Below are 24391 nucleotides of genomic sequence, written 5' to 3' on the forward strand. Positions count from 1 at the left end.
GCTAAAGTAGTTGCAGTAAGATGCTCTTTCGTGTTATTGAATAAAAACAAGATTTCATTAAAAATTTTAGGACCCAATTCACAGAACTCAAAAGAGCAGGGCAATACCGATACTGTTGAGAAACTAAGTAATCGATGACTGATTAGAAGTCTTGCGTAGCAACCAGTTTGTTACTGGGGACCTAGAAGCTAATTTGTAATTCACTCATGTACTAACCACCAACCAATCAAGACGTTTTTCAATAAAAACTTGTTCCTTGTTCTTCGAAACCACTCCGTATTTTCTCTGAACACAAGAGGTTATGGACCCTGCACGGCGAGAATCAGTCTATGGTATCCCACAATTTTCTGGAACTGGCTACGAAAACTGGAAGTTTCGCGTTGAAAAGTTCCTGAAGTCGGTTGGTTTACTGGAAGTCCTGAGTCAAGATGTTCCTGAAGCCGCTCCAGAAGCAGTCAAGTTCATCGAAAAGGATAGCAAGGCATCGAATTGGATTATCGCTTTCGTTCATGATGACCTAATCGACCTGATTCGTGACAAAGAAACTGCGAAGGAAATCTGGACTACTTTGGGTAACGTGTATGCGAAGAAATCTGTTTCATCGCAAACGCTAATCCGGAAGCAACTGGCGAAGCTGAAAATGACTGAAGGATCGTCGGTGAAGGACCACCTGAAGACTTTCGACGAACTAATTCGGCAGTTAAGATCGGCTGGCGCTAAATTGGAAGAGGGTGATCTAGTTTCGCAACTGTTCGTCACACTTCCGGAGTCCTTTGATCCCCTGGTGACCGCATTAGAGAATCTTGAGGAGGACAAGCTGACGCTGGATGTAGTGCGAGAACGTTTACTAGCAGAAGAGCTGAAGAAGAATGATCGGATGACAGATGGCGAAGAAACGCCTGCAGCATTCGTTGGATCCAAGCAGAAGATCTGGAAATTTAATGGAAAATGTAACAAATGCTTGAAACCAGGACATATGGCCAAGGACTGCAAGCTGAGGAAATCGTTGGACGATTCTTACATGATTTGCGATGGAGAAGCGATTGTGTTTATGGCAGAATCTAAAGCGAATGAAAGCAGCAGACAGAAAATTAGTTTCAAGCTGGATTCAGGAGCTACAGATCACCTTGCTAATTCAAAGGATTGTTTCACGACGTTGGAGAAACTACAGCGACCTGTGAAGATTTGCGTTGCTAAGAATAATCAGTCGATTGTTGCCTGGCACAAAGGAGCGATTGTTGGAGTGAATCGGAATGGTGTTAAGATGGTAATAAACGATGTGTTCTACGTGCCGGAGCTAAGGGAAAATCTACTGTCGGTGAAGAAAATGACTGCGTCAGATGTCAATGTAATTTTCAAGAAATCGGCGGCTGAAATACAACACCAAGATACAATCGTCGCTGTTTGTCCGTTGATAGGAAGCTTCTACGAATTGGAACTGATCACCAGCATTGCATATTGTGAGAAGAAACGTTTGAGCGCTGACGATGCATTCGAACCAGAGGAGGAAGAAACGATGGATAATTCTGCGATCGAATCCTGCGATGAAGCTGAGGCAGAATATTTCCTGGAAAAGATATCTTCGATACCACGTCCTTATCAAAACTTAGAAGCGAGAAACAGGAGCCGCAAGAAGCAGAGGTATGTCAATTCCAATAAGATAATCAACATTGGATCCGGCCATCGGTTAAATCTTACAAGCATGAGCGCAGTAGATGAGAATCATGACTTCGAAGGCAAACTTTTGAAATCTTCAAGTGTGATCGACCGATATGTGGCAGATAAACGCAAGACTGTCCGATTAAGAGGGGGTGTTGAGAAACTAAGTAATCGATGACTGATTAGAAGTCTTGCGTAGCAACCAGTTTGTTACTGGGGACCTAGAAGCTAATTTGTAATTCACTCATGTACTAACCACCAACCAATCAAGACGTTTTTCAATAAAAACTTGTTCCTTGTTCTTCGAAACCACTCCGTATTTTCTCTGAACACAAGAGATACAAACTAATTTACAAAAAACCAAAAGACGCTGAAAAGCTACTAAACGCGACACAACTACTCAAAAACAACAATTATAGAGCATTCATTCCAAGAATGCTACTGGAAACAACAGGCATAATCAAAAATGTACCGATCTCACTCACAGAAAAAGAAATCTATCAAAACACAATCTCTGACAAAAAAATCACAAAAATCGAAAGAATCAAAAGACGAAAAGACCCGAAAGACCAAAAATCAGAATTAATTAACACTCGATCCATCAAAGTTACCTCTGAAGGACCAGAACTGCCGCGAACTGTTTCGATCTACGGTGTCTTTGAAAAACCCGAAATTTACATTTACCCGGTAAGAATATGCACAAAATGCTGGCGACTAGGGCACAAAGACACGGCTTGTAAGGGGAAAAAAACCTGCATTAAGTGCGGTCAACAAGAAACTGACAAACACACAGAATGCGACAAGACTCAAAAGCGAATCTGTAGGAATTGTGGTGGAAATCACCTTCCTACCAACAAAGAATGTCCCGAAAGGGTTAGGATGGAACACATAAATGTAGCAATGACCATAAATAAAATGACCTTCCAAGAAGCCCAACAGCTTTACCCCAAACACACCCTACAAACCTCCAACAGATTCGCTTTGTTAGAGTCTACCGTTGAATTCCCACAGTTGGAACAACCCAGTATGACAAACACAAAGTTTAGACAAGTCAACCAGACAACATCTAAAAAACTTGACTACAGAGGAGTCATTCGCAATATCACAAACAATGACACAGAAAGTAAACCCAAAACCAAAACAGAAACACACAAAAACACCTTTCCGACTGTTGACACTTATCCCGAACAAGTACACGTAATTGAGAACAATCCACATAAAGTAACGGAACCAGAAAAACTTCAAACAGAACAAGAAAACCTAACAAAACAACTCCAAAACATCATCGAGAAAATTACAAACAAAACTAATGACAACAAACTGGATTCAGACTTACTCCTTATTGAAATAGCTTCAATGATACAGAGTGCTTCGTGAAGCCCAAGCAGGACAGTTCGGTTTTGCGTCGTCCGATTGATTTTGGTGACGGATTCGCGCTTTTGTTGCCGGAGATTTTTTTTTCCCCTGTTTTGGAGCGTCTTGCTGGGTAGTGCTTCGTGAAGCCCAAGCAGGACAGTTCGGTTTTGCGTCGTCCGATTGATGTTGCTGACGGATTCGCGCGTTTTCGTTGCCGGAGAATTTTTTTCCCCCTATTTTGGAGCGTCTTGCTGGGTAGTGCTTCGTGAAGCCCAAGCAGGACAGTTCGGTTTTGCGTCGTCCGATTGATTTTGGTGACGGATTCGCGCGTTTTTGTTGCCGGAGATTTTTTTTCCCCTGTTTTGGAGCGTCTTGCTGGGTAGTGCTTCGTGAAGCCCAAGCAGGACAGTTCGGTTTTGCGTCGTCCGATTGATTTTGGTGACGGATTCGCGCGTTTTTGTTGCCGGAGATTTTTTTTTCCCCTGTTTTGGAGCGTCTTGCTGGGTAGTGCTTCGTGAAGCCCAAGCAGGACAGTTCGGTTTTGCGTCGTCCGATTGATTTTGCTGACGGATTCGCGCGTGTTTTCGTCGCCGGAGATTTTTTTTTTTCACCTGTTTTGTAGCGTCTTGCTGGGTACGTATTTGGGAAGGCCCAAGCAAGACGGTTTATTTTCGGGACGCCAAGAAGTTTTGCTGTCAGTGTCAGTTTTGTGTTCAGTCGAGAATGGATTACCAACTGGTGAGTTTGTTTCATGCTTATGATAACACATATTTTCTTGAAAGCGTAACTTTTATGTAATATTAAAACAAATTTTGTATGGTTCGTCACTATATGTGTCGGCATTATGCTTTTTTCTTATACAATTTGAATATACATATATTTTTCTCTTTTTGACATTATTAAAAATTATTTATTAAAAAAATCTTTTGATTGTTCGACATTGTGAATGTTGACGTATTTTCTAAAACTTCTACCATATCGAGACAAAATGCACAGTAATACTCATATGTAATTTTCAAACGAACTATGTATGGTTCGTCACTACAAGTGGTGGCATTATTCCTGTTTCATATAAGTTAAAATATATACATGTAATTTTCAGTTTTCGTCATTAATAAAAACGTCTTTTGAATTGTTCGACATTATAGATGTTGACGTATTTTTCCAAAAACTTCTCGAGACAAAAATACAAAACAAGCTTTAAATACAAGTCGTATATTTCCCCCTTGTCCATGGATCGCATCACCGACCAGAGGTGACTCCCAGATCTTTTCCTCCCTCACTAATAAACACCCTTCCCGTGGTGATTGTGGAGATGCAGAGGTATTCTCGGTCTCTAGAAGCAACAATCATTACACCCTAACATTCCTTCCCCATCCCAACTGACTGTAAGGACTTGGCCGGCGCCGTTATTGATCAATAATATTAGATCTGCTAAAATTGCACTTCGAGAGTAAGCGGAAACTCCCATCCCTTATTCATTTGGATCGTAGTGCAATTCTTACCAGTTCCGATCAATCACGGAGTAGCAACCATTGACATGTACAGTCAGTCTATGCTATGCTATGCTATGCTATTGAAATAGCTTCAATGATACAGAACCTAATACATTTGACGAAATCACGTAAAACCAGTAACACCTAAAACTTAATCATGGATAATTGCTTTTTAAACGATCTAAATATATCTCAACTAAATATACATAGTATAAGACCTCTTCATAAAAGAGAAACAATAAAAACCTACCTTAATACTAATGACATACATATATTCTTACTTCAAGAGACTTGGCTTAAGCCAGATGAGAAATACAAATTTCTCAACTATCAATTCATTAAAAACTGTAGGCCAGACGGCTACGGTGGCACCGGAATTTTAGTACACTCTACGTTGATATACGAAGAAATAACAATCCCAGACATAAAACTTGAAATGACAATAGTAAAAATTAAAAACCTTAAGCAACCAATAATATTCATCTCGCTATATCTACCCCCAGACACACCAATAACAGAAATCAAAGAACCACTCGAAAAACTTTTTAACTACATCGAAAACAGCACCGTTCCAGTATTTTTAGGAGGAGATTTGAATGCTCATCACTCAACATGGGATAAAATTTCAAACAAAACTGACAGAAGAGGAGAGCTAATAAGTGAATTACTAGGAAATCATGACGTCATATTCTTGAACACTGGAGTCGCAACCAGGTGGGAAGACCTAAATAACAATTCTTCAGCAATAGATTTAACAATCACAACACCAGACCTAGGACCAATAACAAGTTGGGAGACCAGTTCACAAGATTTAGGAACAGACCATAAACTTATAGAATGTCACATTATACAATATAACAAATTCAACAACCATGCACAAAAGACAATTATTAGCAAAAATAAAGCAATAGAAAACCTTAACCAAATTGACCCTAACACTCTCACAAATGTTGAAGACCTTAACAAAGAAATAAACAACGCAATGAAAAAAGCAACATATGATATATATCCAAATAGTAAGAAAAAAATAAAACCTTACTGGAACGAAAACATTAAAAAGCTCTACGAAATAAAAAACAAGAAACACATTGAATTCAGGAACAATTTAACCCTAGCTAACAAACACGAATTCAAAAAAGCAGAATTAAACTTCAAAAAGGCTTTGAAGAAAGAAGTATTTGAATACAGAGATAAAATGTTAAATGAAATAAATGAACAGACCAATGTAAACCAAATGTGGAAAATTGTCAGGTGTGTAAGTGGCAATTTCAAACATAAAGAAAACTCTGAGATAATTAACAATAAGGAACTTGCAACAAAGTTCATTGAACTCAACTTCAAGGAAGAGGCAATGATAAACCATTCTCATTCAAACACTAACTACGACGTAGAAGAAGAAATTTACGTTGAACCATTAAAAATAGAAAATATGATCAAAACAATCCGAGAAAGAAAAGACACTTCGGCCGCAGGAGCAAATAGATTATCGTATTATTTCTTGAAAAACATCAATTTAAAGCTTTTAACTAAAATATTAGAATTAACCAGTCAAGTTTGGATGAATGAAAAAATAACAGAAGAATGGTTATTAATCAAAATAATTCCAATATTAAAACAAGGTAAAGATAAACTTAAAGAATCATCGTATAGACCAATCGCTTTGATAAACATAAACTTGAAACTAATAAACTGTGAAATTAAAAAACGATTAAACAAATATTTAGAGATTGAAAATCTAATACCCAGCTTATCATACGGATTTAGAAAAGGATACTCGGCAATTAATTGTATCAACCATATAAACTCAATTATAACAGAAGCAAAGAGACAGAAACAAATTGTAGCAACTATTTTCTTAGACCTCACAAAGGCATTTGACTCAGTAGACATAAACATTTTATTAAATAAATTAGATAACCTACGAATTCCTAGGAATATCACAACTTGGTTAGATCTGTACCTTAAAAACAGGAAAATAATAATACAAACAACACAAGGAGACATAATTCAAAATACCAACAAAGGGTTACCACAAGGTTGCCCCCTCTCACCACTGTTGTTTAATGTTTATACAAGAGAACTACATGATATAAATACAGACAAAGTAATTTTCATACAATTTGCAGACGATTTTTCTATTACAATAATTGGAGAATCAATAGAAGAAGTAGAAACAACATCAAACATAATTTTAGAACAAATCAAGAGTAAACTGGCATCAATCAAAATAGATATCAACGCGGAGAAATCCGCTGTCATTTTATTCAACTCAAAACTAAATGACAAAATAAATATTAGAATAAACAACGTACAAATAGTACAAAAAGAAATACATAAATATCTAGGATACATTCTGGATTACAAACTTTCACACAAAGCACACATAAATTATGTAAATGATAAAGTTAAAAAAAGATTGAATGTAATTAAAATGATATGTAAGAAAAACAAAGGTGCTCACCCTAAAACAGCACTAAAAATCAACAAAGCAATTATAAGATCACAAATTGACTACGGATTAACATTATATGGTGGAACAGCGAAAACCAACTTAGCTAAACTAAACTCTTCGTTTAATACTTCATTAAGGACGTGCCTTAGATTGTTGAAATCAACACCCATAAATGTACTATACGCTGAAGCAGGAGAATTACCAATCAAATATAGAGCTAGATGGCTAGCCAAAAAAGAAGCAATCAATACCTTTTTCCATGATAAACCAATTGTACAAATAATTTCAAAATTCTTGGAACTAAATGATTTACCTAAATGCTATACATTCTTGGAGTGCATAATTTTCGAAAACAACTATTTAATAATAATAACCAACAACAAAACTGAAAGTACAAATACTATTGAACTAAATGAATTAATAAAGACCGAAATTCCTGGGGTAAAAAGCCAAGATATGAACAACACTGCCATAAAAATGATAACAATAAACTATCTAAATCAAAAATACGATCAATTTCACAAAATATATACAGACGGTTCTAAAACAGCGAATGCTTGCGGAATAGGTATATGGTACGAACAAAAAAATGAAAAAATCAAATGTAAAGTCAATAACGCGATGTCAATTATGAACGTAGAACTAATGGCTATAAGTACAGCTATAGACATAATTAATACCAAAGATACAAACAATTTTGTGATTTGCTCAGATTCAAAATCTGCACTGATAAGTATAAAAAATAAAAACACTGATGATAACTTCATTATAACGGATATTAGAAATAAAATAAACAAAACTAGGAAAACTATAAACTTTCAATGGGTACCGGCTCATAAAGGTATAATAGGAAATGAAATAGCAGACACCCTCTCTAAAGAAGGATGTACTAACGAACAGATGATTCACACAAGAATACCACTCAAGGACACAATTAATTTAGCGAAAATAGAAACACTAGAAGAATGGACACAAGAATACATCACAACTTCGACAGAAAAAGGAGTTAAACATTACAATCTTATGCCAAAACCAACCTTCAAACCGTGGTTTGATAAACTTGAACTGGACACAATACAAATAGTTACAATAGGGAGATTAAGAACATTCCATACATTATCAAAAGAAAAACTGTATTTATGGAAATTAACACAAGACGACAAATGCAATATCTGTGGGGTTAAAGAGGACTCCAGCCATGTCTTACTACACTGCACAAAATATTCACAATCAAGAATGCAATACAAAACACTAACTGAACACGATAACATAGAAACATTACTTAACCAAGCCGGCGCTAATAACTATCGAGAAATTTCAAAATTAGTTCAAACAAATAACATAACAATATAATAACTAACACCAAACAGAGCGATTTTTCTCTTTGACAGTACAACTACAGTAGTTTACCGACTAAATTGGATCGGTATAATCTATTAATTAACCGAAGAAAAAAGATCGATAGAGATTTCGATCGCATAAGTAAATTTAAGGGACGATGGAGATGCCCTAATCATATGCTTCACGATTTGACAACACTTGGCAGTATAGACTCACAAAAGTCTCGCCATTAGAGGAGAAGAAGAAGAAGAACCCGTGCATCGGTCCATTCTCGCGTCACATTATAAATGGGCCAAAATGTATTGATTATCTTATGTCTTTTTAGAGTCCGGCGGTGGTCGTACCAGGATGATGTTTTTTTGGTTTTAAACAATAATGGGGTCCCAAAGGCCTGTCCCAATTTTAATGCCAAACGCTTAAGTTTAGGCTAAAAACACATGTTTACTTAATTTTTAAATGTTTTTCTTTTGTTTAAGTTCAAAAAACATTTTTTTTTTAGATTTTGTCAAACTCTTTAGCTTAAACTCAAATTTTGGGTGAATTTTGCTTTCCGTGTCCCTTCCAAAATGTCAGATAGGAACAACCCCAGTGTTAAAACTAAATGCCCTGTGGTGTTTTTGTCGATTAAGCGAACGTCAAACATGATCAAAAATGTCAAGGTTCATTTATGGACCCAATTTTTAAATTCAACTTTAAATATGATGTTGCCGTTATTTGAACGGGAAAAATTGCTAAAATAGTTGCAGTAACATACTCTTTCGTGTCATTAAAAAAAAAAACAAGATTTCATTAAACATTTTAGGACTCAATTTGCACATCGTTCAGATTAAAAATGGTTCAAACGTAATTTAGCTCATGGAACGGAGTAAAGTGAAATGGAACGCTGTGGAACGGAACACAGAATCAAAACAAAACAGTGAAAGAGGTAATCAGAAACACGGTTCTAGGGTGACTAGAAGTTCAAATTAAAAATGAACCCCGATGGTTTGCATGAGGTACCGTTCAAATTAGCGGGGGTGCACGGTATAGCGTTTACTATCGATAGTGTAGTAAACTCAACTTTACTACATTTTATTCATACCGCCCAGTATATTGTAGAATGACAATACAATTACAGTACAATATATTGTTTTGAACAGTTCACTGTATGGTATATGAGATTTTTGCAATATAATGTATGGGTGGTTAAATATCGTAACAATACAAATATACATATCTTCTCATACATACATTTTGAAAATACAATACGATATATTGTTTATGTATTGTCTTGATTAGAAATTAGTGTATTGCTGTGCAATACGAAAACAATTCATCGAACTGTATTTAAATTAGTGGTGAAATGTATAGAATTTGTATTTTGTATGGATTGTCCCCCAACTTACGGATATTCGTGCCAACAGTAGCAAAATAATTTTAACTTATATATAAGTAAAGATATTTATCATGGTTGAATTTGTCGTTACAGCTAATGTCAAGTGACTTCTACAAATCTACTTATTTTTATCTTTTGAATATTTTTCACCCAACATTTTGTTGCTTTCTGAACTTGGTTTGTTTACTTCTTTCAGCCAAGCTACACAGAAAAAAGCAACAGTTGTTTTTTACGCGAAAATAAAAATTTGACCAAAATTGTAAGGTACAGTCGACTCTCCGCAGCTCGATGTTCTATAACTCGATATACTCTATAACTCGATGGATTTGTCGGTCCCTTCAAATTTCCATACATCGTGCTCTCTATAAGTCGATATTTCTATAGCTCGATATCTCCATTAGTCGATGTCACATGAGAGGTATATTTCCCTCCATAAGTCGATATCTATTTTAAAATCTTTCTTATTTGAACAAACGTGGTCAAATCCTTGTTTGAAGGTGAAGAAATATTTGCAAATTGTAACAAAAGTTGAAAAAACATGAATATAAAAAAAAACTATTGTCAGTAAAAAACTTAATTTTTCGAGCATTTCGAAAAAGTGTTCAAAAAACAATTTGTAAAATAGGTACAATCAACAAAATAATATTGCTTTCTTACAGAATTGATCATATATGCATTGGAAATACATACATTTGTACCTTCGATTCTGTGATTTTTTGTTTCGGTATATTCTATAACTCCATAATTCTATAAGTCGATGGTCCCTTGAATATCGAGTCATGGAGAGTCGACTGTATAACCAAATAAAAAAACAATACAGTGTTCTGTTACAATATATTATATTGTTTTTGAATTGTATATTCAAACAAGAATAATATTGCTTCGACATACAATTACAATGGACCAATGCACGAGTTCACTATTTGATGTTTGAGCGGTGCCGTGCCGGTTACGTGACCATGGCAACGAGTGAATTATTATTATTACGTTATATTGTACATTAATGGTTTATTTCATTCACTGAACGGTACGTTTTTATCCAGAGAGTCATTCCTTGTAGCGGACCCCAACGAGCGAATCCCCACTGTATTATTGAATTATTAGGTAAATAATTATATAAATCTCGCGTAACAATTCAAAAGGGCCAATCCTCAGATCGCTGACTCTGAGAAAATTCGATTTGAATATTGTTCACCACATTTTCAATTCCTATTTCTCAGTATTCAAATCGATCAATATGATTTCTTGCTAGTTGAGTGACGATTTACCATTACTACAGGGTAATAATCGATATGTTTCTGAAAACTGACAAAAATGTGGAAAAAATGATGAGTTTAAATGCTTGGCCCATTTTCGATTTTCAACAAGGCATGGGCCTTTTTTATTGGCCAAAATTAAATTTTATTAGCGTACTTGGCCCAAGGCTAGGCCTTTTCGGTTTTCAATGAATGAGCAAGAGAGAGCCATTGGCCTCTCACCATGCTAAGGCGAATGACAGTTTGCGAAATTTTCCGATTGTAGGCCCTCTTGATAGAGCGAGAACCGATCATTGGCCGTTTCAAGCAGTGGGCCAATGAATGATATGGAAAAAAGCGGTTATTGGCCGTTTTGAAAATGAAGTTTATAAAGGTAAGTTTTATGATCATGTTGACAATGTTTGCATAGTTTGTGGGTGTTGGGAGATGCTATCGAATGGTATCAAAACCCGATTTGTTTACAATTTGGTCATTGGCCCTTTAGAATTGTTACGCGAGAAATGTTACTTATTTGTGTTGAATCAAATCAGCGTGTAGAAAGAAGGTATGACAAGCAACGAGCAGAACTCACGGAACTCACCAAAGTTGTCAGATTTCGCGAGATGTTTCTATCGCTTCTATCGTGTTTCCATCACCGCACGTAGAAAACTGTATCGGTCTCAAAAGTAGAAATTATTTTAAAATTTCGTCAGAAAGTCGAATTAGCAATAAACAAATCTCATTGTCGTCGATCCTTGCCTATCCTTGCTATTGGCCTTTCAAAATAAGCACTATGTCCCAGCAGGCAATCGAAAACGTAAGTAATTTTCAATCAAAACTTTCAGATTTTTCATTGATCTTTTCGTCCATGCATTCGCAGCTCACGTTGGATCTGGAGGAACTGAAACAGTTGGCCGAAGGTGCCAAACGGAACCGTGTTCAGCAGATGCTATCCATCGATATTCGTAAGCTGGAGACGGACTTGCTGTACCAGAAGGAATTACTGGCAGCCAAGGAAAAGGAACAGTCTACCGGTGAATCATCCAAACCGCCGGCACCGGTTCCGGGTGATGTGAAACGCTATCGTATCGAACTGAAAGAATACGCCTGGGACCAGAGTGATAAGTTCATCAAAATTTTCGTCACCGTTAATGAAGTTCAGCAGGTTCCCGAGGAGAGTGTGAACGTCGAGTTCACTTCCAACTCGTTCAATCTTCTGGTCAGCAATTTGAACAACAAGGATTACGTTTTCACGGTGAATCATCTGCTGCACGAAATCGATCCGGCCAAAAGCTACCGGAAGGTCAAATCAGATATGGTTGCAATCTACCTGGCCAAGGTGCAGCCCACCAAGTGGGCTCACATGACCCTGACGGCGAAGCGACTCCAGGACATGAAAGACGAACGGATGTCCAAGAACACCAAGGACACGGCGGAAGATCCTTCGAGTGGTCTGATGAAAATCATGCAACAGCTGTACGATAGCGGCGATCCGGAAACGAAACGGATGATTAACAAAGCTTGGCACGAGTCGCAGAATAAGAAGACCGAGCTGAAGAATGCTCCCTTCTCGGAGTAGGTGGATTCCAGTACAAGGTGACGATTTATAAAACTGCATTTATAGCACTGATAATTACAAACTGAAGTAAAAATATTGTATTAAGCTTCAAAACTAGATATTTAACAATAAACATTGAATAAAGCAAACATTAATAAATTAATTGAAGTTTTGATTTTTCGTCCGAGTTCTGGTGGACAATATGACCCAAAGCACTAGAAAAGCTGTGACTTGTTACACGCAAACAAATTCTATTGTATAACCTAAGCGTTTTGGTGAAGTTAACGTGAAGATGAATCGCAGCCAAAGTTCAAATTTTCAAGAGCACGGATCTGGAGTACCAAACATCCATTTAAGCTGAAATCTCAATCGATTGGTCACTAGCTGGTGGTGACCAAACGATTAGGTTTTCAGCTCAAATAGATGTTTGGTTCTCCAGATCCGTGCTCTTGAAAATTTGAACTTTGGCTGCGATTCATCTTCACCTTAACAGATTAATGTAGTCGGTTGAAAATCGTTGGTGCAGTGCTTAATGTTACCATGTATTCAGTAATTTCAACAGCGTCTACACAAATAGCCATAACTTTTCCAAATCTCAATCGAGCCAAGGGGCGGTCCATTTATTACGTAAGGGCTTATGGGGGAGGGAGGGTCTGAGATTTCTTACGTGACATACAAATTATTTATAATTTTCATACAAAAAATCTTACCATGGGGGGAGGGGGGTTGAAAAACCCCGAAAAATGTCTTACGTAATAAATGGACAGCCTCCAACGTAACGTTTTTAGCACAGGCAGAAGGTTAAAATTCACAACCAACATAAGATAAGAATTTGAAAACAGGATAGCTGTGATAATATAGAAATGTGTCATTCACAGTTGGAATTGAAAGTTGATTCTATCAACTTACATTAAAACAAACCATCAAAGATAATCCTCAACATAAAGCTGCACGCCAACGGTCGGAGTGTGCGAAACCGGCAAGAGTTGTGTACTGGCCTTCTGCATTCCCAATTTCACATCTTCTTGACTCGTTTCTTTCACCAGCGGAAAACCTTGAAGACTCGAGTTGTTTCCCAATCCCACGTAGGCAGCTTCCGTGGTGTGCAACAGCACTTTGAACGTGGCATCGGAAGGAAGCTTCTTGAGCCCTTTCAAACGCCCGTCCAAGTTGAGTAACGATTTACGAATCTGCTCCTCCAGCACCATTAAATTGTCATCCGTTTCCAGTGAGAAATCGCGATCTTCCAGCTCGAAAACATAACTTTCCAAGGGAGTGGTCAAAGTAGATTCCTCACGGAATATCGTTACCTCCACTTTGTGCAGTTTTCGACGGTGCTTCAGCTCCCGGGCGGCCCTTAACGTCCGGGCTAGATATTCGTTCAAGGGTTTGAAGATCGAGACGTGGACCGGTATGTTGTAGGCGCGGCGCTCCCGGAATATGCCGGCCGGATAAAGTTGGCGCGCAAATAGGATCGTGTTGATGTAGATCTCAACCAGTTCAATCACAATGTCGGTTTCTGTAGGAAATGTGCGGAAACTTTGAATTATTACGATTAAAGTCAACATAACAATACCTACCTAATGAAGGATTCATAATTTTAAGTGGTAGGTATTCAGTTACACGAAAATAATGTTTAAAATAACATTTTTTGAGTCAGCCCAGAATGTTTTCAACTCATTTTCGAATGGGACTGAAGTTTTGAAAAGGACGTAATCTACCTTTGTCGATTGATTTTTTCTGTGAGTATTTTACAACGATGAAGGGATATATTTTTTGCGAAACAAAACTAAAAACTTTTGTGAAGTCTAATTTTGTTCTTAAAATTACTAACCTGAGAGATTTTATGATAGATTTTACACGAAAAGAAACGAATGTGGGGATAATCGTCTCATTGAAAAATTGCACAAGAAGTTTTACGCACAGTATTATGCTGCATGGGCTAATTTTGGTTCGAGCACACACTGAACGAAAGCTCCTGTCCCAAATTGAATGATTTGTAATTCACTCGGATGCAAACATGCATATTCTCTATTTTGAATGAATATAGAATAGTATGATGATCTTCGAAGTAATAAACAACAATCATCCAATTCTACGATGACTTTCAGTACACATCTGTATGGTAATAACTAGATAATTGAATTAAGATGACACAAATGGAAAACATACAACTTTTGAGTGATTTTATCTTATCCTATGTTCCAAAACAAAAATCATTCAATTATCGTCTGAGTTGTCATGTAGAAAGATAATGATCGTAAATGTCAAATCCTTTTTGTAAACATTGAACAAAAATGGCTGCAGCATCGTGGTGTTCAGTATTTCTTCGTGTATTTCACAAGTAAGTTTATAATTATCAATATTTACTTCTATTTCCAGCATATGTTTAGTATTTTGAAGAATACTAGAACAACAACGTAATCTACCTAATGATGTTGGTGCCTAATAATGATTCACGACATATTTACTTCGGACCACGCTTTGGGGAGACACCTGTTCCTGAAAATATAAAGTTGCGGCATGCATGGGAATACTTTTCATATTAGTGAATAAAAAGCTGAAAAATCATTGTGATTGAATGAATGCATGTGATTAAGTACACAAAACCATAATTCTTTGGACATTGTTTTCCTAAACTTAAATTTCTTGAAAATATAAAAAAGTAGCCCAGTTCCGATTGTTTACATCTGTGTATGATTTTCATTCAATATGAAACATCTTTTGGAACGATTAAAGTCATCCGAAGGCCGGATGATTTTCATCCAGTGTGATTTGTAAACAGATGATTTTGACAATGATGAAAATCATCCTGAATGTGTCTGAAAATAGGTATGGGGCTCAGATGAGGCAAAAATCATTCAATTAAAGGCGGGAGATTTTGTTCAGTGCACGGAGAAAATCAGTTCTCGTGTAACTTTTTAAAACGTCCTAAGAAACAAATGTAAATAAACCGAGATTTTCATACACGCTCGTTCAGATCTACTCAAAAGTGAGTAGATTTTTACTCACTTCGGAACAAAGTGGAACTGCTCAAAAGTGAGTAACACCATCGTTACTCACTTTAGAGTAACATTGTCAAATATTAATATGGGAGTAACACTTACTCACTTCGTTCAATCTGAAATTTGCGAAAGTTAGTAGATGTCACTCACTTCAGGAAAGGGCTCATTCACAAATTTCATAACGCTAAAGGGGGTGGGTGGGTGTCCTCGTGATGTTACGGCTCATACTAAATTTGTAGAATATTCATACAAAAGGCGTTACGAGGGGGTGGGTGGGTGTCAAAAATGGTCAGTTTCAGCGTTATGAAATAAATGAATGATCCCAAATAATATTTTTGGAGATAAATGTATTATGTTATTCATAAGATCAAAAGAAATATACAAAGATCATAGGATTTATTCATTATCTCTTACGTAACTATATGAATAATACAAGAAAACAAGTAAAAAAAAAATGATATTTGTGTTTGTGAACATTTTTGCTGCTCTGGAATGGATCCCCGGATGTTATAAATCTCTGGGGGATTGATGAAAGTCATGGAGGATGTAGTTTGACCGAGCCAGTAGACTGTAAAGAATTGATAATTAGTCCAATAAAAAGTACGACGGTAAAACTTACTGTTTTTCTTGCGGTTGTTCGATCAAAACCAGGACTTGGTAATTTTTACTTCGACCTCGCTTCATTGATTATCAGGATTATTGACTTTGCACTTATCATTAATCTGGAATTCGCCGATTGAACTTCCAAAGTGAAGTTTCAAGCAAACTAACTGTCATTGCTCTGCCGGCTCGGCTTTTGTCTCGACTGTTTTTGAACACAGTCCGACATCACGTCGACGGAAGAAATTTCACCCCAACGGAGGATTTGTCAGTTCGAGCGCGCGAAATTTTCACAAGTCTTTGGCGTTTACAAAGTGACTCAAATATGTTTGTGTTTACTCAAAAGTGAGTAAGGTCGTTTTCTTTCATGGTTGAGTAAAAAGTTACTCACTTTGATAAAATAAAGTTACTCACTTTTGACAGCTAACTTGAAACTTCAAAAGTGAGTCAAAGTTACTCTCTTTTGAATAGATTTGAACGAGCGTGTAAGGCAATCTGACGTTTAATCACCTTTCTCTTTCCTGCACACGCACGGTTATGGATTCTTTTTATGCGGAAACCCTTTCCGTATGAAAACAACAAACAAAAAATCCCATTTGATCTTGTTGCTGGAAGGAGAAGGGTGCGATAGCCTTATTACAAAGCATTCGTTTTGCACCTTTTAACATCACACTATCACGTTAGCTTTCGAAGTCTCAGTAGAGGATTTAAGAGTTTGTTCATATATTTCATAACGCTTAAAATGGACACCCACCCACCCCTTGTGACGCTTTTTGTATTGATATTTTTCTGTTTTTGTACAAGCCGTAACACCGCAAGGACACCCACCCACCCCCTCCAGCGTTATGAAATTAGTGAATGAGCCCTAAACAACTTGAGGCTCAAACGCAATGATAGCGGAACGGCAATGGAAAGCGGAACCGGTTCGCCAGCATGAATCACACCATCCTGACTGAGCTGTCAACGAACGAAAGTGAATCAAGTCTGGCGTTATGAAATTTGTGAATAAACCCAAAACTAAATGCAGCTTTCCCAAATTTGAGTTTAGAGAACACTATTTTTTTGGTAATCTGTTTCTCCGTGTGGCCAGAACCTTAGGCTGTGAACCGTTTCACCAGTTCGTTTAACTTTTAGTTAAAATTTGACAGCTCGATAGTTATTTCCCCTCCGGTTAGAAATAACCCTGCTCTAGAGCATGGTTAAACTTGACAGTTCGAAAGTTAGTTTTTGCTCCCGTGAATTTGAGAATAACTAACCATCTGTCAACTTTGTTCTGAAATAACTACTCGACTGTCAAAGCTCAAATGGGTCGACTGTGATGTTCAATTTAACCATGTGAGGGGAAAATAACTATTGAAATGTCAAATTTTAACTAATAGTTAAACGAACTGGTGAAACGGTTCACAGCCTTAATGGCCGTAGAGGGTGCGCTCGGTTGACATTTTTGACAGATCTTCTGACATTTCCAAATTTGCTTCATGGGCACGATGAAAAAATTCTGTGTTCGTGTGTGTGTCATCCTTCGCTGCTTTTGCATCGCTTTGCTTGGGTTCAGCTCGCAAAACACCGTCTTCCCATTCATTCGCTCGTCGCCGTGTCTGCGGTCAAGTCCGAAAAAAATAACGTCGCGTCGCACTTCTGCCGTCTGTGTTGATGTGAAGATTTTTTGAGGCATTTTTGGAGTTTTGGTGAAAATAAATAATCGCACACTCGATGCGTTCTCTGGAAAAGTGAAGGGAAATTGTGCGGATAATTTACGGAGTGTAAAAATAATGATTTTGAAGCTGGAAGCCATCTGAGTGTTGCCCTGGAAGTGGTGATGGAGAAAAATGGCAACATGGGAAAAATAAAAAGTTTCCCTTTTGCTTCTTGAGACCCACGGCTGCAAAGCTTTCAGTGGATGATACTTTCTCATTGTTTCATTGCTAACGAAAATTTGGATTTGTCTGCTGGGAAAAACAAGATTGGAACGTTTCATTTTGTGTTTTCGTTCTCGAGTGCCCGAAGAAAGTTGATTGTGCAAAAGGAAAAACGGGAAAACTGCATACGTGAAGGGGCGTGAGACAGGAGGAAAAACGCTTTTGGATACCGAATTTTGCGGCCATCTTTCCAATCGTCGCCGTCTTTGTTGTTGTTGTTGCTGTTGCCTGGCCTGCTGCGTTTTGTACGTGTTCGAAGCCAAGAAGAACCTTTTGCTCCATTTGTAAAGGTGTGAGTGCGCCGCATTCTCTAGATCGTAGTGTGCGTGTTTTTCTGGGTGGTGGATAAAATTTTCGTGGAAAACCAAAGTGGGTCGCCTACTGTGGCCAGTGAATTGCTAAAGAGGAAAACAAAAAAGGGGCACGACAGACCCTCGGAAGGTTGTTGAAGGTGTCAATAAGAAAAATTGAAAATAAATTGCGCTGATGCGTTTCTGTATCGGTAAAAGTGAATCAAAAAGTGTTACGATTTGAATTCAGTGTGTAAGCCAACCGAAGAAGAAGAATGTCTTCGCAAGCGACTGCAACTCCAGCAGCTTCGGCTGCTTCTACGGCGGCCTCGGCCACTGCCGGTGGCACCAGCAGCATGGAAACCGACGATCTGGTCGATCCAATGAATGATTTTCTGCCCTTGCTGCCGGAAAACATCAAGCAGGAGCTGTTCGAGGGCACTGCGGCCGCAGCCGCCGCTGCTGCTGCCGACAAGGGCACGGCCAATCCGTGCGATAGCGCCGAGAATAAGGTAAGGTGTTGAATTATCGTTTTATTGACTTTTAAGGAATTCTAGCGATCTATGCACAGTAACTTAATATTCAAGGGAATATCAAGTTAGGGAGGAATCTGAACCAGTGCAACTACGATCCAAGGGACCATCGAGTTACCCAAGAAAACCAACTTTTACTACAGTCAACTCTCCCTTACTCGATATTCGGTATCGCGATATCGAGTTAGAGAACCATAGAAAAAGTTTATTTTCATAGCTACCTTGATGGTCCCCCTCATATAAAAATACTGGTCTCAGAAAGGTTCAAACTTCAAGAGGGATTCTAGATAAGTGCCTATCTGACAAATCAATAACAATGAGAAAATAACCAATGAATTTCTCATGTGCAATTTTTAATCCCAATTGGAAAAAATATACACAAACTTAAATCTTTTTACTTTAATTCACATTTCACACATAATAATCTCATTACCAAAATCTCAACAGCTGAATGATCGTTAATCGATTCGATAAAACAAATAGATTAATGACCATTCAGTAATTTGCGCGTTGATCCTCAGCTGTCAAAACTACCGAGTATTCGGTAAACGTTCATCGAAGATCTGTAGTTTGGGTGCGCTGGATTTTTCCTCCGGAATAACACATTTTTATTAGGAAATAAAACCAACGTAGACCTATATTTCACAAGAGTTCACCTTTATTTTGTCTTAAAATACTATACACATGATGGGATAATCAGGGATCTATCAGCATAGACCAAACCATGATGCAATGGTGCGGGGACTCGTGGGCTGTGGGAGAGCTGCGGTGAAGCAGCGGTCGTTGCATTCCTGTCGCTAATAATTATTCATACCGTTTCCCGATAGAGATATGTATTGAAATATATTACATTTTTGAAATAGAAGCATGAAACGTGCTCACCAATTGAAAATCCATCGTCGGTAGGGCAGCTACAAGTTTCGTCATTTTCGCCACCCATACGCCTAACATACACACAGGATGCCGAGACGCGAAATCCAATTTGATTGCTCGGGCCTTCTCAAACCACTGCCCGACCAAACGCGCAAACCGAGAGGAAGAAACACCCACACACACGAAATAAATCGTTTAACATTTTTCGTCAAATACTTCGCAAAATTTTAATTAAGATTTCAGTGGTAGTAATGGACCCCTTAGTAGCTGATATTCATTCTCGCCGCTTTTCTGCAATGATATCTTGGATGGAAATACGTTTTGTGCAGTATATCAACAAATTCCAGGTCTTTACTTCATAGTGTGCCTTTAAACACATAAACTCATTCGATTTAACCTGTGCAATACTGATTTGTACAACTGTTGTCCTTATGCCTATTATGGACCCCGCCTATGTACATAATGGGAATGTTTACAAATTTGACGTTTCATTTTATAGACCCTCCATTTGATTCCCATGTAATCCAGCTCGCTGCTGACGTGCCTATTATGGATCACCTGGAAATGCTAATTATGTACCCTCTTGTGTGGTTTCATTTACAAAATTGTTCAAATATCTGTATTTATGCACCTCAGACCAAATATTCTGCCTGAAACTGTTGACTAATAATGCAATCGAAGTTCTTCGATTTTTTCATTCGAAGCAATTCGAATTTTTCATAGGAATATGATTGCTTTGAGTGTTAATTTTATGTTTTTCTGCAGGGGGTCCATAATAGCAAAGGGTCCCTAATCGGCACAGACTCCCTAATTCCGAACTCATAATTGAAAAAATAACTTAATTTTTCGGGTTTGATCCGTTGGTTTGACCATTTTTAATATCAATACTTTTAATAGGGTCGGTAGACAATCTTCGCCTTCAAATAGAAAATGTCGGCAATGAAACTAAAAAAGGGAATCTTTTTTGTTTTTCAACTAGCGTTTGATGACTATTTGCTGCAGTGGTCCGTCACATAGGCTTTACGTCATGATGGACAAATAAAATTCTTTCGTTATGGTCGAATCTTCGTTCGGAAGCCCTGAGCCGACTAAAAATTTTAATCATGTGGTCGACAGATTAGAAGCCCTTTTTTTTAAAAAAATGAAACAAAACTACAAAGCGCGTTCGGAATCGAACAAACGATCTCTCAATCGTCAACTCCACGCGCTTACTAACAGGGCTATTGTAGAATCAAGAGGAGAACGGATTCAATCGCCTATGCAAGCAATTCTTTGGTGGCATTCGTCATTTGATGCGTGGCAAGCTATATATAAGCAATATACAATAATCGCCTTTTTTAGAAAGGGGAGAAAAGGAATGAAGAAATATTGAAGTTAGTCGTGGATTCATAGGATTTATGCTTTTCTCTAAGATCTAGAACAACCCGGAAATACTTGTTAATGACTCTTTGTTTGCAAGAACTTAATATGCATCAAAGGGTGCAGAACGACTTAGGCACTTCCATGATTCACGTTGATATGGGAGAGTTTTCTCGGTCAGATATGAGCTCTGTAGCTTAAAAAACCCACTGTCGACGTGAATCAAAAGTGCGAAGAATAGGATCTGGATCCTATTATACTCCAGGGAAAAAAAATGAAAATTCAAGACTAACAATCCAAAAGGCCTCATCTCCAAAAAGTAAACAATGAGAAAAATGCAATCTTGTTTTGTCAATCAATAAATCAAATTTAAATTATGAATTTAAGCATTGTATGTTTTTTTTTTATCGTCCAGAAAGTCGATGGATAAACTGATTTATAGCTATGAATATTCATTACTATCATTTTAGCAAAAAATCGTGCTAAAAAAAACGAGTCCAAGGAAATGAGGCTTTTATTTCACCAAAAGCTGTGCAGCCCTTTTCATTTGTGCCCATAGACGCCGGCCGACGCTGATGAGGCCTGTGAGTTGACGCCTTTGTTTACTCTAAAATGTGTTGAGGCCTTCTAGTTGTGGCTTGTTTTTTTTCATCATCTTCTGATGTGGCCTTTTGAAAATCATTCAAAATTGATGATGAAATAAGAAATTTGAAGTGTAGAAGAGTGTTAAGTGGTGAAGTAAAGTACATGGAGATCCCTACAGCAAGAGAAGATTTGTGCTGTCGATTAAATATGTGATTGATAAAACCCTTCGTCATCCATGAACATTATGTATGTGCTACGCGAGTTTGTCGTCGAGAAAATGTATGGAAATATTGGTTCAATTGAAATAATATTGCAATTGAACGTTATTTTTCATGCAATTGAAACCAAATTGTGTGTTTGTTGTTAATTTGTGAAGTACAGACAGGCTGACACAGGTATTATTGGGTAGTATGATACAAAATACATCAGTCTACAGGAACCCGATAAAGTTCGCCGTTTAGACAACTACTGTATAAAATAATACAAGGAGCAGTCGCTCCGTAGTATAAACTGCATCTACTTAGTGAATTTGGAACATTTTTCGCAATCTACATTGCAATTGTGATGTTTGTTTAACAGGCCTCAACTCGGTTTCCGTCAGATATAGAAATGAGGCCTTTTTGAGAAAAGGCCGCATTTGCGATGAATATCCTGGTTAGCGGAAAATAAGATGGGGCCTTTTAGAAAAATGTAATTTTTTCAACTTTTATGCATATTTTTAAATGACTATTGCATGTTTTAGTAAGAATAGGCCCTTATACATTGAAATCAGCAGAAAACCGATTTGTTTACATTTTGGACTTGAGACCTTTTCAATTGTTGGTCTTGAATTGATGTCTCGCATGGTAGGGTTTCCAATCATCGGATCAATGTATTTTTCCAGGTCCCTAAATCGGTTCCAGATCATCCCGGAAATATATGTGAATGACCTTATGTTACCACTTATTATTATACTTATGTTACCACTTATTATTTGCATCATATTATAATTCCAGCGATAAAACATGAAGATTCATGTGTCGCATGACATGGATTGCAATCATCGAATTGATGTCCTTCTCCAAGTACTTATAAATGAGCCTATATTACAATGAACTATTTAGTATGCATCGTTTTATACTCCTAGCGAAAAATTTTGATTTTTTTACATGTGATTGATGAGTCACATGATAGGTTTTGCAATCATCAGATTGATGTCCGTTTTCAGGGTCCCTGAATTGGCTCCAGAACATCCCGTAAGTACTGTTAAATGACCCTATGCTGTAAGAAATTAGTCAACAAGCATCATGTACTACTCCCGGCGAAAAATATTGAAGGTGTCGCATGATACAGTTTGTAATCATCGGATTGATGTTCTTTTCTAGGGTCCCGGTATCGCCTCCATGATATTCCGTAAGTACTTGCCCTATGTTGCGATGAATTTATGGTGAAACTGACAACACTGAGGGTGTTGCATAAAGCTATGTGAAGGTGTAATGAATTGGATTTCTTGTAAATTGAAATAGAATACGAAAGGGTGGTCTTCCTTAGCCGGGTGGTTAGAGTCGAAAATTAGTGCTTTTCCGCTATTATAGTTCTGCTGTGAAATCTTCAACTTTGATGTGTCTCATGTTATGATTTGTGCTGATCAAATTTTGATTCCCAACTGATGCCCCAGGAACCGATTCCAGGGAATTCGGAATTGACCTGAATGGTTCCATATGAATAGAAAAAGTCGGATTTTTCAAATAAATTGCATGCAATAACTAATAGGCCATTTTCAAAAAATATTTTTGAGTCTAATTAATTAATTTTTCTATAAAAAATACCTATTCTACCATACCAAAAACATGTGCAAAATTTAATCCAAATCGAAGATTATCGAGCACGATTTTCAATGTTTTTCGACTTATTTTGGATAGAATTCGCCATGTGTTTACCGGAAAAAATAATATTTTTCATTCCTATGCGCCATAAAAGATATGAAGAAACATGAATGTTGCTAGTATCCAATCTACGAAGTATTCCGTAACTACGCTAACGCTATCCTATGACCGTAACTAGTACAGTAGGTACTAAATATATCACAGGTGTTTCCTGATTGTTATCTTGTTTTACGTGTAGGTATCTCCGGTTTCGAAATTCTCATAATCGCTACCTTCTGTAATTGTTAGTCTCAAACAATAGTAATTTCACATTTAATATTTTGTGTATGCACATGTAACTTACATTCCGTGTTCTGAGCGGTAAACAAATTGTAGTTTTGTAATTTAAAATTTGATCACAAGCCGTAGCGACGAAAAAATGAAAGAGAATTTGAAGAAAATCTCTGTCATTGTCTAGCCGTCCGATGACAGTGAGGGAAGCATCTATGTAATAGTCTCTCTTTGTTTTAATAAATAATGGAGCCACGTTAACCTCTTCTGTTGAGTTTTTTGTATGAAACGCTAGCCAACGACATTGTCTTTGGATCCACAGTAAATAAATCCCAAAAGCTACATTGTTGCACTGTTATAATCGAAACAGAGCGAGAGATGAGAAAATCTCTCATTGTTACGTAGGTCCTTTTAAAAAAATACGCGAGAAATGCTTGCAATAAATGCTCTCAGCCCAAATTAGCTAAGAGTTGATCAGACAGATTTGCCATTAAGATAAAGATGAGGGGGCTTTCCTTAGCCGAGTGGTTAGCGTCCGCGGCCAAAAAGAAAAGCCATGCTGAAGGTGCCTGGGTTCGATTCCTGGTCCGTTCAGGATCTTTTCGTAATGGAAATTTCCT

At 37.4% G+C, this 24391-nt stretch overlaps 3 protein-coding genes and 1 long non-coding RNA gene across 8 annotated transcripts in view; 3 read left to right on the forward strand and 1 right to left on the reverse strand.

Moving 5' to 3' along the window:
* The first annotated feature begins 11520 nt into the window (after positions 1-11520).
* On the forward strand, positions 11521-12635 carry LOC5577678 (calcyclin-binding protein). Its single transcript, XM_001663411.2, has 2 exons — positions 11521-11731; positions 11795-12635. Exons 1-2 carry the CDS (start codon positions 11708-11710, stop codon positions 12491-12493), a joined length of 723 nt encoding a protein of 240 aa, XP_001663461.1. The 5' UTR covers positions 11521-11707; the 3' UTR covers positions 12494-12635.
* Positions 12636-13350: 715 nt separating this feature from the next.
* Positions 13351-14186, reverse strand: LOC5577679 (mitotic spindle assembly checkpoint protein MAD2B). The gene is made up of 2 exons (XM_001663412.2): positions 14053-14186; positions 13351-13991 (listed from the first exon to the last, which is right to left on the reverse strand). Exons 1-2 carry the CDS (start codon positions 14066-14068, stop codon positions 13396-13398), a joined length of 612 nt encoding a protein of 203 aa, XP_001663462.2. The 5' UTR covers positions 14069-14186; the 3' UTR covers positions 13351-13395.
* Positions 14187-14439: 253 nt separating this feature from the next.
* LOC110678805 lies at positions 14440-15043 on the forward strand. The gene is made up of 2 exons (XR_002501954.1): positions 14440-14793; positions 14855-15043. It is a non-coding gene; the product is annotated as an uncharacterized LOC110678805 (long non-coding RNA).
* A 2594-nt stretch (positions 15044-17637) lies between these two features.
* Positions 17638-24391, forward strand: part of LOC5569287 (transcription intermediary factor 1-alpha) — a 162285-nt gene continuing 155531 nt past the window's right edge. For 3 of the 5 annotated variants that reach the window (XM_021852200.1, XM_021852203.1, XM_021852204.1), the window contains exon 1: positions 17639-18798. In XM_021852200.1, coding sequence (XP_021707892.1) covers positions 18562-18798 — 237 coding nt within the window. In that variant the 5' untranslated portion in view covers positions 17639-18561. Of the gene's footprint in view, positions 18799-24391 lie in introns of all 5 variants that reach the window. The other 2 variants (XM_021852201.1, XM_021852202.1) reach the window with 1 other exon arrangement.

The sequence above is a fragment of the Aedes aegypti genome, chromosome 3, assembly GCF_002204515.2.
Source record: "Aedes aegypti strain LVP_AGWG chromosome 3, AaegL5.0 Primary Assembly, whole genome shotgun sequence".
In the NCBI taxonomy this organism is placed as follows: Eukaryota; Metazoa; Arthropoda; class Insecta; order Diptera; family Culicidae; genus Aedes; species Aedes aegypti.

Excerpts from the sequence above, each read along its gene's own strand:
- LOC5577678 (XM_001663411.2), top strand. The coding sequence starts at position 11,708 with ATGTCCCAGCAGGCAATCGAAAAC. Across the intron at positions 11,732-11,794 it reads CCCAGCAGGCAATCGAAAAC|CTCACGTTGGATCTGGAGGA; the intron begins GTAAGTAATTTT and ends ATGCATTCGCAG.